General features: G+C 37.3%; 1 protein-coding gene across 1 annotated transcript in view; it reads left to right on the forward strand.

Annotated features, from left to right (window-relative positions):
• The window catches only part of LOC141334875 (transmembrane protein 132C-like), an 88,781-nt gene extending 68,788 nt beyond the window's left edge, over nt 1-19,993 (forward strand). The window contains exon 2 of the mRNA XM_073840099.1: nt 19,104-19,993. Within this exon, the coding sequence (XP_073696200.1) occupies nt 19,104-19,993 (890 nt within the window). The remainder of the gene's footprint in view (nt 1-19,103) is intronic.
• The last annotated feature ends 1,115 nt before the right edge of the window (nt 19,994-21,108 follow it).

A 21,108-nucleotide genomic window follows, 5' to 3' on the forward strand; every position in this document is an offset into this window, starting at 1 on the left:
CACTGCGTTAATTAATGTTTAATGTGGTAAACTAGAAAAAATGAATTGCTTCTTTAATTCTTCTAAAATTTTTATGACAAAATGTCTTACCTTTAGAGCCACACCTGTGGTACCTTAAAAAACAGCCTGCTTTGGCCCCGATCACACCGAACGCGTCTTTTAGTTCTAAAAACGCGAGGCGCACAGCACTGCCTTGTTTGGTGACTTTTAATTAAAGAGCAGTGTGCTGCATTTTTTTATGTTGCTAAGCAACGACCAAGACAGCTGTCCTGTCAGTCAAATCAAAGGATTATAGCGCGAGCGCTCTAAAATCTTAGTTTTTTTGCTGTTAAGTAAACTGTCATATTAGCAGAAACCCTAAATAATACAGCTCCGGGTTACCCACGATAGACACCAAAGGTTTCTCTATTTCTTGCAGTCTCCGGACTTTTTAAGCAACGGTAAACTTTCATCACCACAACAGAAGGCCCGCCTCTCCATTCATTCGATTGGACAATGGAAAAGAACGCGATGACGTTGGGCGTATTTCCGCTCAGAGTTGATTTTTTTTCAACTTCAGGCGCTCAAAGCGCTCCTGCAAAAACGCGAGGCGCAGCAGGCGGCGAAAACGCGAGGCGCCCGGTGCGCATAAGCGGCACGCAGAACGCTCACTGCCAACAGAAAACCATTCAAAAGAGGCGCCTCCAACTGCTAAAACGCGTTCGGTGTGATCGCGGCCTTAGGCAGCACACTAGGTTTTTGGAACAGAACAATCGCCCCCCCTGGAAATGCGAAAAGCAAAGGAACTGCTAATTTTAGATGCTTTTGAGGTGAATCATTCCTCTGGAGTGTCTGACCTAGCTTTCACCTGCTTTTTGGCAGTGTGATTGTATTACTGTGTTTAGATTTGAAGCAACAGAGTACAGTTATAAGAAGAACCCATTTGTGTCTGTGTCAGCTGCTTTCATGATCTATAATGAGTCAGGAAAACTGTTGTGAGAACACTAAGAGGTGTCCCTCTAAATCAAGTGTTATACGGGAATGATTGGACATGCTTGTGCATTTCTTGCAGTCTGGCGGACTTTAATGGCCTGCATTGGCTCAACGGTGACAGCCCAGTGTTGGCAGACTGCGTTCAGCTTATAGAGCACTGTACGTTCTAATCATATTCATTATGCCAAAATTACACCGTCTCGTGTAATTACTGTAAAGATTATAACAACACTAAATATACTGGCAGCATATCATTCTCTCTCATTGTCTCTCTCACTTCGCTGATCCGCTAAAGGACAAAGAAAGCCCAAAGCTGCTTGATTTAGATGCCTGTTATGAACACTTATGAATCAACTGCCTCTGGCTCTATGACTGGGACGCCAGCTATCACGCTGACACACACCCTCTGTACCGTTGTTTTGATGCAAAGAGAGTGAATTTGATACTTTGATGCATCGTTGTATAAAATTAGAATAATTTGTTGCTTTTGGTTTGCATGTAACTTCAAAGAGGCAAAACAGTGGTTGTCCATTAGTGGGATCTGTTCTGATGTAGTCTGTGAACAGACTACAGGGAGAAAAACAAAACAAAGATATTAAATGCAATTAACTAAACTACCATTTAAAAGTTTGTGACAGTAAACTCTAATATTTATTTTGGCAAGTATGCATTTCATTTATCAAACGCAGTGTTGGCAAAGATACTTTGGAAATGTAACAGGTTACAGATTACAAGTTACCCTATTTAAAATGTTAAAATGTAATAAGTAGTGTAACTGTTTCAATTACTTTGTTAAGTGTGATTACTTTTCTAAATTTTTAATGATCGTTTTCAACCATTTTCAAGCATTTAAACCAGGCAGTGTTAACCTTACAGTAGCACTCAACACTGATTACTGTGAGACTTTCAAAATCATTCATCATTTGAATGAATATTATAATAATTTAAAGCACACTCACCACAAAATCAGACTTTAGCACCTTTTTTTTCTTTCTTGGTTGTTCTGAGGTTAAAAAACAGATTTAAAATCATAACAAGAAATTGTAAATATTAATTCAAGAAATATTCAGATGTAACCCCCTTTGTAATTGATAACATTTTCATAAGAAACTAATTTAATTACATATTTTTTCTCAGTAACTGTAATGGATTAAAGTTATGTTTACTTTGTAATTAAATTACGTAATGCAGTTACATGTAAGTAGTTACTCCCCAACCCCCAAAACTGAATTATTGATAACAATAAAAAAAATTCTTGGGGACCATTTCAGCATGTAAGGATAAATTGGGCAATTAATACAGGAGTAATGGCTGCTGAAAATGTAGCTTTTTCATCACAGGAATAAATAGCCATTTGTAATCTATTAAATTAAAAAAGTTACATTACCAGTCAAAAGTTTTTGAACATTTTTTTTTGATCCAAAGTACAGCAAAACGTTTAAATATTTTTACTATTTAAAATAACAGCTCTTTATTTAAATATATTTTAAAATGTAATTTTTTCCTGTGATTTCATAGCTGAATTTTTAGCATCATTATTCCAGTCACATGATCCTTCAAAAGTCATTCTAATATTCTGATTTGCTGCTCAAAAAACTTTTATTATTATTATTATGTTGAAAACAGCTGAGTAGAATTTTTTACAGGTTTCTTTGATGACTAGAAAGGTCAGAAGAGCAGCATTTATTTGTGACATTATACATGTTTATTATCACTTTTGATCAATTTAAAGCATCCTTGCTAAATAAAAGTATTATTTTCTATCATTTCTTCCCCCCAAAAATTATACTGACACCAAGCTTTTGTAAGGTATAGTGTATAATGTTACAAAAGCTTTTATTTCAGATAAATGCTAATCTTTGAATCTCTCTATTCGTCAAAGAATCCTGAAAAAAAACATGATAAATATTGATAATAATAATAGTAAAATTGTTTCTTGAACAGTAAATCAGCATATTAGAATGATTTCTGAATGATCATGTGACACTGAAGACTGGAGTATTGATGCTAAAAAAAATTGTGTTAATCTCAGCAATAAATTCGATTTTCAAATATTTTCAAATAGAAAACAATTATTTTAAATAGTAAAAATATTTAATAATTTCACTGTTGTATTAACACCTTGTATTAAATATATGTATGTATGGTGAGCAGAACAGACTTTTGACTGGCAGTGTATTTAAAATTGTAGTTATATTTATAGTTTTAATGTATTTTGGTCAAACAAATAAAGTCGTGGTGAACTACTGTACTTTCAAAATAACCTCTTTTGAACTGTGTATATAACGGTTTAGTAGAAAGAGCTTTAGTTGCTATTGACGTCAAAGGAAGGGTGTCTAACAGACTTCTTTCAAAAAACCTTAAAAAATCGTCCTCGCACTTAACGTTTGAATGGTAGTGTATTTAATTGTCCATCTAAGAGAAAGCACTTTCCAGTGCTTTGACGTCAAAGGAAGTGTCTACACTCTGGTATTTTGTTGCAAATTCCTCTCTTTTGAAAGAAACAATCAAAATAGGAAGACAACATAAAACAGTTTCGTGACATGATTTTTTTTTACTTAATGGTAAATTCAAACCTAATGTTATATTAATAATACTGATATCTGTGTACTGCACCACATACAATATTGTTATTTGTCTTAAGTAAAAAATCTGGTGGAACATAACAATAACCAAAGGCATACAGGTGTTTTATGTGATAGAGGAAGTGATTGTGTGTGTTCTGGGGCAGTTGAGAGAAGTGCAAGAGAGGTTTTTCACATGTTAATGTATTATTTAGTAGAATTAGGGAATTTTGTTGGCACACAAAGCAGCGGGTGGCATAATGCTCAGTGCTGTCTGGTGCATTTCGCTCGTCTGCATCACCCCCGGCTGTGTGTTTTGGTTAAGCGCCACCCTGGTGGTACCGTCCCATATCAGTGGGCGGCGACCATTTTAAATTGCTTTTTCACACCTTTGGCGGGAATGGGGTTTCAGACTTACATGCGCACAGTCTGACAGACCCAAGAGAGAACAGTGTTATAGATCCTCAAGCAAATTGCTCACACTTTTTCTTACACTTTCTCTCTCTTGCGCTGTATGAGGCCTTTTCAATTCCTGTATCCTGAGAGTTAGGAAAGTTAGATGAGATTTTCAACTGTTAGCCTCAGAATGTTTATGTATATGAAATGCTAAAAATGTGTTTTTAATACGTCTTTTCTGCATTTCTGAGTTTGGGGGGTGCTCATTTTAAATATCACATACTAAAACTACTACAAATTATAGCCTGTGCAAGGAATGGGCTTTTAATAAAAGCTAACAAGAGTACATATTTTAATATCATCCTAGTAATTTTCAACCGAGTGGGTGAAAGTGAAGCCCTTCAGTTCCAGTGCTGTTACATGATGGATAAGGCCTACGTAAATTTATTTCTTCTTCAGGTTGTTTTATTTATGATACCGAGTCAAATTTGCTCACTCTCGTTGTCTATCGTTCTCTAAAAGCTCTAACAATACGAATGGCAGCAGTGTGCCAATGTTGGCTCTAGCTCCAGTCACTGAGTGTAAATTTCTGCTTGAGCCAGCTCAGAATCTGATGGATCTCTCTAAGTGTGTTTGCACAGCACATTTTAATCGATTCTTAAAATGTTCAATTAGGGCCAAATCAATTTGCGCAAGGTGGTGACGATCAAAGTCAGCATACGCTTCACACACACCTCTGACTTTCTTAGCTATGCACACAAAATTCAACATGCCATTCAGTGCTATAATGATATTTTCTCCCCTCTTTGTTTCCTACCTTTTCCTCCCTCTTGTCTTTAATTGGATCTGCGTTCTTGGTTCTTGTAGGTGTCATTTACATATGGTCGGTTTAGGCACCAGAAGGGAGTGTGGCAGTTTGGCTTTGTCATGTCTGACTATAGTGTTTAAACTCTTAGGTTTCTCATTTTGTTGCCATAGTACACATGCCAAACTGACCAATCAGTCCATGCAAGTGTGGCACTTGTTAATTTTTTTAGCACTTGTTAGTCAAATGGTTGGCCTTTTTATTTATATATTTATTTATGTCTGAACAAAAAGTTGCCAACAGTTGCCAAATTTTGGAGTCTCGCTTTAACGATGTGCGTGCTGTCATCGATAGGGCTCTTTGCTTTGTCTTGTCATCAGAGAAGCCTGAAAAAAAAGTAAGAAAACCTGAAAGTGGACAAATCTGGATTACATGAAGAGGACAGATAAGGACTGTTAAATTTATTTGACCTTTTTTCACTCTGTCGTGGTAGTCCCTCCTCATCAAAAATGCAGTATTATTGCCATAGTTCCATGAACATTTCCTCCATTGTAAAATTATGCCTTGCAGGACCGTTAACATAACACGAAACATGTTTCGGCATGTTTGAAAGCACGTACGAAGGCGCTTCTGTGCTCCTATTGGCCAGTGTCACGGATGTGACAGAACTCGTTGTGGATGACTAAAAATTTTTTTTAAATATGCTAGTCTTTCTGTGGTGTCAACTATGACACACTACACAAGATGAAACAATTCATCTCTTGCATCCCAATGCCCACTGTTGTTTACGAATCCTCACAACACCCTACATCAAGCAAATTATGTCAAAATCAGGCTAAAATTGTCTAATCTGAGCCGGGCATAACTGAAAATATAAACCGAGTTGAATGCACACCAAAATTTTAATTTCTACGGGTCAAGATTTTTCGCAATTGTGAATCTTCCAAAAAGTCTACTTTTTAAAGCTTGTATTAGATGGTTTGTACAATTTTCATCAAAATTGGCTCAAATCCATCCACAGAGCATTCTGGCATAAAGTTATCAAAAGCTTTTTGATGTACCAAACTGTTTTTGTAAAGCATGTCAATGAATTTGACAAAGTTTGTGCAAAAATAGACAGGCTCCGCAACGATTAAGTGGGTTTAGAAATAACTTGGTATGCATTATAACAATAATCTGAGGGTACATGAATAGTTTTGGCACAGCACCGCCGACTGGGCAAAAGATATTAAAAAAAATGGTCATTTCTGCTCATCTTCTGATCACTTTGGCCAGGTCTAAAAAAGGCTAAATTATTATTTTTTTCTCTGGTTCTATGGCTCATACCTAGTTGAATGCACACCAAAATGAAAATTTCTATGGGTCAAGATTTTTCGGAATTTTGAATTTTCCAAAAAGTCTACTTTTTCGAGCTTGTCCAATTTTCATCAAGATCGGCTCAGATCATCTTCAGAGCATTCTGGCAAGCTATCAAAATCTTTTGGATGTACAAATCTGTTTTTGTTAATGAGTGCGTTAATGAATTTGACAAAGTTTGTGCAAAAATTGAGGCTCTGTAACATTTAATGGATTCGAGCAAACTTGGTATGTGTTATAACAAGTATAAGTAGTTTCAGCACAGCTGGGCAAAATAAATAAAAAATGGACATTTCTGTTTGTTCTGTCTGCTGTAGACAAGTTTGGCCAGGTCTAAAAAAGCAATATTCTTTTTTCCTCTGATTCCTTGGCTCATACCGAGTTGAATGCACACCAATATTTACATTTCTATGGGTCAAGATTTTTCACAGTTTTGAAGTTAATGAAAAATCTAAGTTCTGAAGTTTGTGCAAAAATGGACATGAGGCTCCGCAATTTTATGGTATGTGTCACAAGTATGACCTGAAGGCACATGAGTAGCCTCGGTGCAGTGCCACCTACTGGGCAAAAGATATAAAAAATGACATTTCTGGTTAAATCTTCTGACCAGCTTGGCCAAAGATAATAGGATTGGTCTCGTTAGATTCGGAATGGCATACCGAATCGATATGTAATTTTGTCTGCCGTTTTGGGCATCAGACATTTTGAGTTTTGTAGTAAAATGCTTTATCAACTTTTTTATCAATCACAGAAAGGTGTTTTGAAGAAGGGTTGGAACGTCTGGAGGAAGGTAGTTCTCCAGGAGCAGGGTTGGTAAACCCTGGTCTTTATTAAGTAATTAAAGACAGCTCCTTAGCTCTTCATTTTACCTCTGTTGTGCTTGGCCCTTTAATTGCTGCTTGCAGCTATATTTATTTATATTAATGAAAAAATAAATCTCTCTTGGTTTCTCACCCCCCACCCCCCTCTTTCTCCAAAATCACCTCAGCACATATGCACCAGGTAGTGAAAATGTGAAAATATGAAAAAGGTTGGAATAAGGAAAGACAGGATGGATAGACAGAAAAATACGTAGAGACAGAATTGGAGACAAGCTTGGTGATGGATCGCTGTGGCATTTTACCTTTTGTGGCAAAGGTCAAAGGCTATTGGGGCATCCATGTGGCGAATAGTTTTAGTACTTAGTGGGAGGCAGGAAGCCGATTAACCTGAAGAGCTTCCAGCAGGGTTGTGCATTTCAGTGTGTGTGTGTGTGTGTGTTTGAAGGAGTGTATTCCAAATGATATCTTGAACTGGGCTATAAATCATTCATTTTTTTGCTCTCCCGAGTTCCTCTGTGATGTCAGAGTGAATGTGGGTGTGACTGAGCTTGATACAGAGGGAGATCGACTTGAAGTGTGTGTGTGAGTGAGTGAGACAGCAAGGGTCAGAAAGTTTGAGAGTGTTTGTGAGTGTGCACTTGCTACAAGGTCACGGTTTTTGGAAGCAGAACGAAGCAGCTGCTCTTGCCATGAGGGGCCAGAGGACAAACGCCAGAGGAGAATTCTTTTATCCAGGCGTAAAATACCATATGATCCGTCAACTCCATTACTGCCCGAATAATATCCACACACACGTACTTGGGTTTCTGAGCCTTTTTATTTGGATGCTCTGAGGTTGCAGAGTACAGCTGTGTGCAACTGATGTTTTTGTGCCATCTCTGGTCTCATCCAGGATGTTTGGAATGGTGTTTAGTTTTTAGGAGTCATTTGCTACAGCCAGCAGTATATAAATAGTCAGAGGGCCAATGAAGGGGCTAGTAGACTTCAAAAGTGGGCAGAATGGAGCCTAAAAACTGCCATCTCTCAGCAGGATTTGTTTGTACTATAGCTTGGATAGCTAGATAAATGAAGTGGATCCTTATAAGTAACACTTTTAGTACAGGTGACAACTACACAATCAACTAAAGAAAGGAAAAAGGAAAGAATGTGATGCGACTCAGAATTTGTGCTCTGCATTTAACCCATCTTATTGCACACACACACAGAAATCATGGTATTAAATAGGGCTGGGCGATAATTCGATAACGATAATTATCACGAAATAGTTTTTTTTTTTTTTCCGATAAAACGATAACGACAGTTCGATAAGCGCTCGATAATGTTTACGCACTATACGTAACGCTGCGCAGGCATTTTGCAGCATGCACTTCCGGATGCCGCACACAGTATTTAGTTTACAGCCACAGGGCTCTACAGTGTGACCATTTCACTAGCATTTGCGACTAAAAATTAGTACGTGCGACTGTAAAAAAAAAAAAAAAAAATTTAGGAGCAGCATGTGCGACTGTCCCGATCAGCATATTTGTGTTTGCGCTCAGTGGAGCTTCAAGGTTTCTACGTGTTTTTGCAACGTTGAGTAATGTATCACAGACATCTCACGAATCCTTTCAGAAATAAAGTGTAGAGAGAGTGTAAATAAGAGATTGTGCAGTAAAGAGAGCGTCGTTGTTTATAATAGAGCTTTGTGATATCGCAAACTAAGATGAGTGACAGCTTTTAATAATTTTTAAGGGAGTTTGTAAGTGACATTGATCTACTGTAATACAGCAGTTAAATAAACAAGAAGTTATTAAGTGACTTACATTGACTGACTACAACACTATTGCCTGATTTTGCTCTATTTCGTTGTTAAAAGTAGTCTGAAGTCACAACTGCGCACATCTCCATTCAAACACAGCGGTGTTTGGTTTATGAATGAACGTGCGTTTTCAAACGAATCTAGTTAAATGATTTAATTTCCCATTCATAAAGAGAGTCACTTGGTTTATTCCCGAATGAACCATCCGTTCGAACGAATCAAAAGAATGATGTGATTCAGTAATTAAATCAGTGTCTTGGCGACACCTGCTGGCAGATCTGTTCAGTTGTTTAAATCTTTAATATTTCTGTATTCAAAATGTTATATTTTAATGAACATTTAATAAACATTTTTATTTTAATAAACATTAATCTCAACATGAATCTATGATTTTGATTGCACTCATGTCACCCCTGAGCCTCATTAAACATATGAAAAGGTAAAAACAAAGGTAAAAAACAAAATTCCCCTGTAAATCACTTTGAGGAGTCAAATATCACCTCGTAATAGGAAGGCTAATTTTTTAATCAGAGTCTTGATTATTGTTTAGAATGTGCTCCTAAAATTTTGTGCTCTTAGCAAGAAAAGTAAGCGTAGAGCCCTGAGCCATTATTTTTTATTTATATTGTCAGACAGCTAAAACATTTTACAAAATGTGTTAAATCAGCTGCACAAAGGGATTGGCATGCTGAAAAGATTTGTCTATTCTTATATTTTTGTTGAATGATAAATATAGTTAAAAATCACTGTAACTCTGCATTTACAGTCAGAGCCATGTTACAAGTGCTGTATCATATTACAGTTTTTTTTTATAAAAACGTTTCATATGTTCTATTAATATTAATAATATTGTATTTATAGATAATATTGTAGATTTGACATTTATCGTGATAATTATCGATATTGACTGATATGAAAAAAATTATCGTGATAATTGTTTTTGCCATATCGCCCAGCCCTAGTATTAAAGGTGAAAGAGAGCGCTGATCATTCACCTACAATCCTTGCCGGACCTGAGACTCGAAACCACAACCTTCGGGTTACAAGTCCGACTCTCTAACCATTAGGTCACGACTGCCCTGATGCGACTATAAACTAAAAACATGCATTACTGGTAAAGGTTTGATATTTATTTGATAAAAAGCAAAAAAAAAATCTTTAATATTAATTAATATTAATTATTATTTTTAATATTCTGATTCGTTGCTCAGGTAAGATCTTATTATCAATGATAAAAAGAGTTGTGCTGGTGGAAACCGTGATACTTTTGTAAATTTTTTTTGATGAATATAAAGTTCAAAAGAGCAGCATTTATTTGAAATTATTAATTAAAAAGTCTTTTAAAAAATCTCTTTTGATCAATTTGATGCATCCTTGCTTAATTCTAGTATTAATTTCTTTTAAATAAAAATAAAATCTTACTGACTCCAAACATGAGTAAATATACATAGCAAGTTTTGGATCTGACAAACTCAAGACACCATGATACAACATGTTAGTGACATCAAATCATCAAAAATATTCCAAGTTTTGTTAGACAACTTAATTGCACAACTTCTGTATTCTACATAAGAATAAACATACTTTCTTATTAAATCATTTCTGAGCCCATATTTACACTTTTTTCACTTTTTATTTCTTTCATTTTTTTCCCCATTTTTTCCATTTTATTTATTTCTTGTGACAAATAGTTATTTTGGTGATCAATTAATTGATTGATTAATTGACTAATTGTTGATTATTTCAATGAATAATCAGTAGGCTTGGTTCTATTATTCAGCTTTTACAATTAGTTAAAATATTGAGTTCCATATTTTAACTAATAATACAAGGTAATCTCTAAAGTTTTAAAGTGAATGTCAATTACAAAAATTATTTGACTAACTGATTAATTGATTAATCATAATACTGTTGTACAAATATAAATCATTTAAATCAGGTCATGTTCACAGTAATACATTTTCGTTTGAAAACATATTTTTTTTCCTGTTTTGAAAACACTCTCCAAAGTGGATAAATTTGAAAGTGCTTTTGAAAACGATGACGCATTTTTAGTCATGTGACACATGTTGTACCAATTGACATCTATGTTTATATTGGTAATTGTGCCTGTTATGTGCTATTCCCTTTCACATTGTTGCTAAAGATATTTATTTTGTACACTCTTCATATTACAGTCCCAAAAAGAAAGAAAAATTTACTCACAATTACTGTCCTGTGGTAGCCTGGGTGTCCCCGTGAATAAAATCGCGCTGCGCGGAAGGTAGCATGGAAACCATGGACCAAATTTTCACCTCAGATAGGGAACCAATCACAGAACGGGGAGGGAGCAGCAAGACGATGACGACTTCTATGCGTCGCGACTCACCGAAGCAGTTTGTTTATAACTCTGGATCCAGCATGGCAGCAAGTTATCATTCGATGCAGCCGTTCACATGTCGCGCCTAAAAACGCGTGGAAAACGCTAGGCGCGTCACTCTCTCCTTTCCAAACCGCTCTGTAGCTTGCGCATGGAAAACGCGAGCGCATCGCAACCGCGTCGCTTCCATTATGCGCGCGCATACCGCGCGTCTACATTTGAAATAACGAACTTTAGCGCGCAAAAGACGCGACATGTGAACGGCCCCTTAGATAGTGTTCTAAGTAGTTTAGAACGCAAGTTTATTTAGAAAAAAGAGCAACTTTTGGCGTTAAACCATCGCTCTGTATACGTCATCCGGTATGATTGAAACGATTGGCTATGGCTCTGAGCTACGCACAGGCGCATTTGATAGACATTCGTAGCGCCCAATAAACGGCTCTGGGCATTCGTAAACCATGCCTCAAATACGAGAAAATGAACATGTGGTTACCAGACCACGAATCATGACGAAGTCATAACGTGGTCTGGCGTTAGCCAGGCTAGTCCTGTGGCAAAACATGAGAGAAGCTGCATTTTAGATCAAACATGAGCATGAGATAGACGCGTCAATGAGATATTTCCACTAATAAATGATCTTGGAGGAAAAATGACGTGAAAACTTTTTATGTATGTTCCGCCTGTATCATCTTAATGAGCTTTTATGAGGTTTTACACGTGCAGTAAGGTGCATTTGACGTTTTCTGACGTTTCAGTGTGGATGAGAAACTTTTGGAAAATGCTTGACGTTCTAAAACAAAAACTGTATCCAGATTAATGTAGACATAGCCTCAATTTATTGTATAAAGCACTATATAAATAAATGTTTACGTATTTTTCTAAATGCCGCTCTCAGCAGCATCTGCTTCAGCTATGTTCAGCCTTGTTGTCTTCTTCTCATGAATTGTATTCGGGAGAACTGAACTATTAGTCTTTTGTTACAGCGCCACACTGGTCAAACCACGTTATCGGAGGCTCTTACATTAAGTCACACAAGATTAAACTACTAATATTTGTTGACAGTTTTTTTATTGTTGATGTTGTCAGTAATGTCGACTAATAATTTCAGCACTAATTGTGATACTCACTCCTAAACGACACGTAAAACAAAACTTCTTTTCCAAAGTAGCCTTTTCTTGTCCAGAAGAAACTGCAATATGAATCACCCTGTAGTCTGACTAAACCATGTCAAGTATGCGACTTGTCATGGTTGCTGATGATTTGGATTAAACGTGTGATAAAAATGGAAGAGACAAGATTTATCGCATCTCGCTTTATCTGGCCGTAATGAAATTGATGGGAGGTTAAGTTGGCGGGAATAAATGGGCAGAAATACAATTCCCAGAACCCAAGGGAAAGATTTTGAACTCTTCACGCTATATATATGAGTTGAAGCTCTGGGTGATGCGGTGTGAGCTACCGCAATGAAATCCTCAGCTTCGTGAGAAATGTTTGACATTTGAAAAGTGGCCTGAGAAAGAGGGAGTGAAAGTGAAAGGTTAGAAATGTGTGGGGTGTCGTCAGCCTTGGGACCAGCGGCTGAAACAAATCAGAGCGGAGGTGTTTGGGCTCAGAATTATGGTCCTCTTTGTAGCCCTGAGAGCGCCATAAAGAACGGACTTGTGACACAGCGAGATGCTGTTTTCAGGACGATGCTGCCTCCATCTGCCGATGCTACGTGCTTTATAGCGTGCAACCTCCGTATCGCAGCTCCCCAGGGCCGCCACAAAACATTGCACTTTTTAATTTTTTTTTTCAGCCCTCTGAGGCGTCGCGATTATGTCATGATCGCTGGTGTTGAGGCAGAAGCAACAGAATGGACTTCATTCATCTATAATTTCCTCATAACATATCGCCAATAGTGAAAAATAAATACATTAAAATGTATTTGAAATACACTTATTTCATTCCAAGTAGAATACAAATATTGTGTATTAATTTTATTTTATTTGCACATATATTCATTTATTTATAAATGAATGTATTCATGTACTTCTACACTTCATTGAACAAAAAAAGAGAGAATTTCCTTTGTTTGTTATAACATTCATTCATTCTCTTTTTTGTCACCAGCCTCTCTTCTTCCTCAAGACACTGGGTCCACCAGGCCTCACGTGTGTTTTGTCTCAGTGTTGATTTGAAATGAATCGCTGAAAGTGTGTCTCCCTCTGAAGGGATTATTATGTGTTTAAACTCTTGTTGTGAGACGCAGCGCCGTACCAAATCTTCATTATATTTTCACACCTTTACTATGCTTCACTCCCTCTACCTGAGGAGAAAAAAAAGAGAGAAGGCGAGAGAGATAAAGTAACACAATAAACCTTCGGATCTATTGCAGGCAGCTGCTTGAGTTTCTGTTGCTCTCCATTCTGTCACTGTTTCAAAACATGCAAATGAGACTCTCTGAATCAGCACGGAATCTGTTGTATCACTATAAAAAAGAAGAGAGAAAACAAACAAGAAATGCAAAAATGCAAAAGATTGAAAAACTGGGATAGTGTATTGCATCATCTCATATTGGCTTATAATGAGCTGAGGTTGAGACACTTGCTGTGTAAAATGTGTGATATTGTTTAGTGCTCCCGTTCTCTGATTTATCAAGTTTTTCTGAACTTATATGAAGCTAAAAAACAAATGTGGGAAGAAATTTATAAGCCAGGGCTGTGTTGAAATTTTCTACATTTTCTCCAGAATTGTCTGGGAATATTTCAACTGTGTGGGCTATTTTTTTTGTTTTTAGCTCTGATTGTTTCGACTGTCAGGGATGTCATTATAATATTTGCATTGCAATTGGTCTTCTTTTTTGCATTTATTTGCATATTAAATTGTGCTTGGTCTTGCATTTACTTAATCATTTTTAGCTGCCTTTATGTTGCAAATGCGGAACATGGCATTCGTGCGCTTGTCTGTTAGACCATCATTTTGCCTCATATTGGCTCTATCAGTACAGATCTAAAATTATAACAGGAAAGAACTGTAAATTTAGGGTCTGATTCATTGAAGCATTTGGCACACTCAGTCTGTTTGGCAGACTGTCTTACATTTGATTGGCAGAGCGACCTGATAAGCTCCATCACAGACTTAACAGAAACTACGAACATGTGCTGAGGGATTTTACAATGATAGAGGTATCCTTGGAGAAAGGTGAAGGATTGACTTTATGCTTCAGTTAACCATGAATGAGTACAGATGCAGTACAGCTTCGAAAAGCTTTTACCATAAATACCTTTTTTAAAGTAATTTGCTCCAATCAGATTACATGCCTGCAATGCAAATTCTGTGAATTATGGCACACAGGTTTCAGTTAGCAACAAAATCTTGTTTTAAATGATATCAAGTTAATATTTTGAGAGCAATATAGTGCACACCATCTGTGTTTGAGTATTTGAGATACTGAAGTAATACAAACTTCCTGATCTTTCAGACCTTATACTGTTTGGCTATTATGACTGCATCTCCTTCATTAAGATTGCTAGCAAGGCATTGTTTTAGTTGAGTAAAGTTGTGGTCTTGCAGCTGAACAGTTTGGTGTCTGATCGTGCAGTTGTTCTGGGATGGGATTTTACTGAGGTCACAGTCCCGCTGTAGTGCCATTCTGCCCTTGCGCAAGGCATTTAGCCCTGAGTTGCTCCTGTGGGACCTTTTGCGTTGGATAAAAATGTCCACTAAATGACAGATTTCAATTTCAGTGATGACTTGTTGACTTTTTGGGTCATGTTTTGAGAGGAGTTCAAATAAGTTGTCCCTGAGCACAAAAAAGAGGCCTTTCCACCATTTCTATTACATCCTGACACTCACAAAGCCACTGCAGTCTCGTATCCTGTCCAGTGGAGGTGGAAGCAGTTGTGTGAATGTGAGCCTGAGGGCTACAAATGATTCCTGTTGCTTAACTGGTAGAGCATGGTGTTGGCATTGCCAAGGTCATAGGTTGGCTAAAATGAAGGCCTTCAAAGTCACTTTGAATAAAAGCGGTGTTGTGATAATACACTCATGCACTATATAGATGTGTCAGATGCTTTTAGGACTTTTTAAATAATTTATGAGCACATTTACATCGTTTATTGCAGTAATTAATGAAAAAGCAGGTAGTAAAAAAGTACAAACTGGCAATTCTCAACAAACGAATTACTCAACCTGCAAACAATGCCAAAATTACAAAATATAGAATTAAAAATGATATAAATCACTAGTTTTTCTAAAGAAACATTGTTCCACAGGAACACCAGCGGATAAAGTTACAACGGGAGTCTGTGTCTCTCTAGCCCACCCTTCGTTGGGATACCCCCAGTAAAAATCCTTTCTGGGGGTAACATATGTGTTTTTTGACTGGGTTCCCCTAGTAAAATTGACATTCCAGGGGATAAGTATCACGTTATTAGGGTTGCTTAAAGGTGCCATAGAATGCATTGAAACAATATGTTAAATTGTTCTCTGATATATACATAGAAGGTATATGGCATAGGAAAGGGCAAAAAATCTCCAGAAACGGTTTTACAGGTCCATTTACAACCTTAGGATTTGTCCCTAGAATGAAATGCTCTGTTATTGCCTTATTTGGAAGCTTCATGAATATTAATGAGCTCTGCTCTGATTGGCTGTTTCACAGAGCTGCTCATCTCTATAGCTGGCACATTGATAAAAATATATATTTAATTAGGAGCTCTAGCCACTTTTAATATGCGGTTTGTTGAATCTGCCGTTTTGAATCGCCGACATCATTGGACTCTCATTACATTACTGTGATCGCATGTGCTCTGTGTAACGCTATAATGCAGAGGGAGTGCTTACTTAACACACAAGTTCAGCTGCTTGACAGTGATACTCGGGATCTGTAAATCATTCGCCATCATCAGCGCAGTTATTTCTCCATCATTCACCATCATCAGCGCAGGCATCTCTCTGTTTATGTGGTAAGTGAAATCTTTTGTACTGCAATGTAACAGGCTAGCGCTAGCATTAAGCTAACCGTGTCACTTCAGTGGCTTCCCTTGTTTTACTGATGTGCTGACTAGAGCTGCACGATTCTGAATAAAATGAGAATCACGATTTTTTTGCTCAGAATAAAGATCACGATTCTCTCACGATTCTGGAGAACTTTTTTATTTTAAAGATTTACCCCTGAACATTAGGTTATCAAACAGCAGTAAAATAGCAGTGAAATAAGACAAAATAAACTTTGCTTTAAATGTAAAGAAATGTAATGAAAAATAATGTAATAATGTAAACAAAACAAAAATCACCATTAAACATTAAAAAATAAACATACAAAGGTGTCAGAGTAAAGCGATTTAAAGATTCTTAGCTAGAAACACTAGCCTATCAACATCACCGTCCACTCTGTGGGATGCCCAAGTTTACTTCACCATTTTACAAATAAATCCTAATCTAATCATGACAAACTATACATTGTTGCAAAGGTCTAAGGCTCCTAAATACATATTTGACTTTTTTTGTGTTACAAATTATGTAGGAAAATAATTTATGACAAGAGTTTCATAGATTAATTTATGACAAGAATGCACCTCAAAAATCTACTTCATAACAGGAGTTCTGACCTTTTTCACAAACAGACTTTCTTGTTGCCTTTTTCCCTATTACGCATTAGAAATAATAAGAAATGATATATCAGATGAAAACTTAAAATTTCAAAATTCATCCTTTGGAATGCCATTTTAAAATCAGACATTGCATTAACATGGAAAATGTACATCAAAATCATATTACTAAATGTTCTTGTCCATGAATTATAAAGATTAAAGATTCAATTCTTCATTTTCACGTCTCTGTTCAAAAATGGGAGTAACAGTTAAGGGGTAATGGATCGTCATGCTCATATATGGTTCCATTGCTCTGCTGGTCCATAAATCTGGCACGATCAAAGTACTCTTTCAATATTCAAAGTGCAAATAGTGACCGAATTTTCCAAGCATGATACAGAGCTATCTATACAACTACACAAATTATTATAGTCCACATACTAATAACAGCCTAGATATTTTATGTAGCTTAATTTGCGCGCTTTGGGGAGTTGCTCTCTAAATGCAAATAGCTTTTGAATGCGCCTGCGGTTTTTAGTTTTGGTTTCGTTTTAACGACCGCGCAAAACTCTCGGCGGCGCTGAGCGTGCATTCTACAATACAAGAGATTGCTTTAATAAAACCATTTGAAAGTGGGTGGACACCAACGGGATTTTGAAAAGCGTGTCCCCAGTGGATATTACGCCGCTGCATGAGTGGAAGTCTGCCGCTGAGTTATCATTTGATGTGAATGAATGCCGCGTATATTGACACTGAGGCGCCATGAATTGCATCTGACAGAATGTGCGCTGAAGATGAAGTTTAAATGGTTATGCAATTGTTGAAGAGAACGGCAAACCTGTCACAGCATCAGCTCACAACAGTTTGTGCAGTAATTAGGCTAGCAAAAGTTTTGTAAAATACAAATAAAATATATTTGGCTGAATCGTATAAATGCTGGATTAAGATCGTGAGGGGGGTCGAATCGAGATTGCGATCTTTTAACGATTAATTGTGCAGCTCTAGTGCTGACGTTACCGATGATTGGGCGATGCAGATGTTGGGGGCGTAACTATTAACGATCCCGGGACTATTGCATAACAGTCGGTGTTATGTTGGAATTAACCTATTTTTCGGTGGTCTTTTGCAAACACTAGATTTATATAAGAAGGAGGAAACAATGGTGTTTGAGACTCATGGTATGTCATGCCGATGTACTGAACTGTTATTATTTAACTATGCCAAGGTAAACACAGTTTTCCATTCTATGGCACCTTTAAACCTGACATGAAAAACAACCCACGGCAACAGTGTTAAAGTTGCCTGAGCTCGTTGAGTTTAAGTTTTAACAGACCAGTGAGTTTGGTCGGGGGTAATTGAGAATTAATGGGGGAATGTCACATGCCTCCATTGCGACACGATTGGATATGACTGGTTATGTTCAGCTGTGATTGGTTCATGTGATGAGTCCCGCCTCTTGTGTTTGTGTGTTCTGCATTCGCGAATCAGTCTGATTTAACAATATAATGGCGTTAATGGGAAGATTATAAAAGAAAAATAAGCAAACAAATCTCAGGTAAATCTCAGCGTCTGTGACCAATATATACAGAGCTTTGATGACTGATGGTCTGAAAAATAGTTAAATTAACTTTTAAAAAGAATAGCTGAACATAAGTTTGCAAATACAATATATACTTTAAATTGTTACTGTCTTGAGTTGTTTTAATAAATGTAAAATGCTTAAAAACACTTTGATAAGAATGTTAATGTAATAGTATAAAAAAACTATTCTATTTTATATATTTTTTTGTAAAGAAAATAATACTTTAATTTAGCAGGATGCAATAAAATTGTTCAAAAGTAACAGTAAGGATTTTTACATTTGTTACGAAAAAATATCTAATGTCTGTTTAAAATATACTGTTTCCACATTACCACCCATTTTCAACATTGATAAAAATAAATGCCACAAATCAGCATATTAGAATGATATCTGAAGTAGTATGTGACACTGAAGACTGGAGTAATGGCTGCTGAAAATTCAGCTTTGCCATCAGGAATAGATTACATTTTAAAATTATAATATATTTTCACAACAGTACTGTTTTTACTCTATTTTTGAGCAAGCAAGTGAAGCCTGTGTGAGAGACTTCATGCCAAAAACCAAATTTTACCGACCCCGAATTTTTGAATGATAGTATACAATAACTTTATTTTTGCTGAACTCTTCTGGCTGTTCACTCAGAACATTGACTTCCTTCTCTACACACACTTACACAATTATCTTTCCAAAGACCCTTGGCCTTAATTTAATTTATTTCCCTGTAAATAAACACTCTCGTCAAATGAGATAAAACAAAAACCTAGGGGACACTTTAAATTTTAACCGAAAGCAATTTTCCTTGTAATAACAGCTGTAGTGCCTCTGAAATGCAATAAACATACAGATAAATCTCTTTCTCTTTGTCTCTCCGCAGTGTGTGAGAGCAGGGGCGGAGGTAGCGATCTCGTGCCCAGGTTCTCCTCATCCTTGCCCACGTACCTCCCCGTGTCCTGCCAACTGCAGGGTGCAGAGTCATCCTTCTTTCTTCGGGAGGCCACACAGGAAGTGATGCGTAACGGGAGCTTGCAGACACGCAGCGAGCCTCTCTTTCTCCACTTGCCCGATGCTGGCCCCGCTCCCCTCTTGTCGGTCAACTGTAGCTATGGCAACCTCACCGCAGAGGCGCCGGTACCGCCAGAACTCCTCCAGGGGGCTCTGCCACGTTCCTTCCATACCTCCACGCACCTCACGCTGGGATGGAAGGTGAGAGCACACCTGGTAAACAGGAGGATAGGAGTCGATCAACCGCAAATCCAGGTGTTGTTTTATCTGGCGGGCCGCAGATGGGAGGATGTGGATCCTCCAGCAGAACTGCTGCCGTGTATCCGTGTCGTTGGAATCCGTGATCCAGGAGAAGGTTCTGTGTCAACCGCCTGCCGGCTGGAGGGAAACCTGGGGATCTGTGTAGCCCAGCTTGGCATCCCAACGACCTGGTTCAACGCTCCTCCGCCACGTAGGCGTGCACAGGAGCCTGTTCCTGTCATGGTGGAGTTGCACTACTCCATTCTTCCTCCGGAGGCATTGGGGAAAGAGTGCGTAGCGGGTAGGGTGCAAGGAAGAGCTGTAGGGCAGGAAGGGGATATGCAGAGGATTGGGACGGTGACTCTCGCCACTGGGGACAACAAAGCGCCCAGAAACCGACTTAGACTGGACGGCGACGTCGAGATTCTGGCGCCCCCCAGCCCAGTTAAACAGGGGCAGACTGTGGGATTTCAAGTACTAATGAATTCTGCTGCCGCCACTGAGCAGTTCACACTGAGGTAGGACAAAACACATGCACACACCTGCATAGAAGTTGAACGTGCTCATTAATATATTAATGCATCGATCAGACAATAATTAGTTTTTAATTTCAGTACAATCCACCAGATCTCTTATGGTGTATGGCTTGTATGACTACTCATTTTTACTTGCCTTGTACTTGTCTTTCAGAAAAGTAGCCAACCTTATGTAAGTGAATCACAATATGTAGGGATGCACCCGATATTAATATTTTGACTGATATTTTAATTGTCAATATTATTTTACTTCACAATAACGGTATGTATTAGAGCAAAGATGCACATAACAAACAATAGGACAAATTCAATAAAAGATAGATGTTAAAGAAGTTCACTTCCAGAACCAAATATTTACAGATAAGTTACTCCCTTGTTATCCAAGATGTTCATGTCGTTCTTTCTTCAGTTGTAAAGAAATTATGTTTTTTGAGGGACACATTTGTGACCCTGGACCACAAAACCAGTCTTAAGTCGCTGAGGTATATTTGTAGCCATAGCCAAAAATACATATCATGGGTCAAAATTTTTTATTTTTCTTTTATGCCAAAAATCATTAGGAAATTAAGTAAAGATCATGTTCCATGAAGATTTTTTGTAAAATTCCTACTGTAAATATATTAAAATTTAATTTTTGATTTGTAAAATGCATTGTTAAGAACCTAATTTGGACAAATTTAAAGGTGATTTTCTCAGTATTTAGATTTTTTTGCACCCTCAGATTCCTGATATTCAAATAGATGTATCTCGGCCAAATATTGTCCTATCCTAACAAACCATGCATCAATAGAAAGATTATTTATTTTACTTTCATGTGATGTATAAATCTCAGTTTTGTCAAATTTAACCTTATGACTGGTTTTGTGGTCCATGGTCACATTTTAGGATTTTTCTCAATATAGTGGACTTCTATGGTGCCCCCGAGTTTGAACTTCCAAAATGCAGTTTAAATTCAGCTTCAAATGCCTCTAAATGATCCCAGCAGTGGAAGAAGGGTCTTATCTAGCAAAACAATTTGTTATTTTCTAAAAAAACAGACATTTATATACTTTTTAACTTCAAATGCTCATCTTGTCTAGCTCTTCGTGTACTCTGTGTATT

This window comes from Garra rufa, chromosome 5 (assembly GCF_049309525.1).
Source record: "Garra rufa chromosome 5, GarRuf1.0, whole genome shotgun sequence".
NCBI classification, from domain to species: Eukaryota; Metazoa; Chordata; class Actinopteri; order Cypriniformes; family Cyprinidae; genus Garra; species Garra rufa.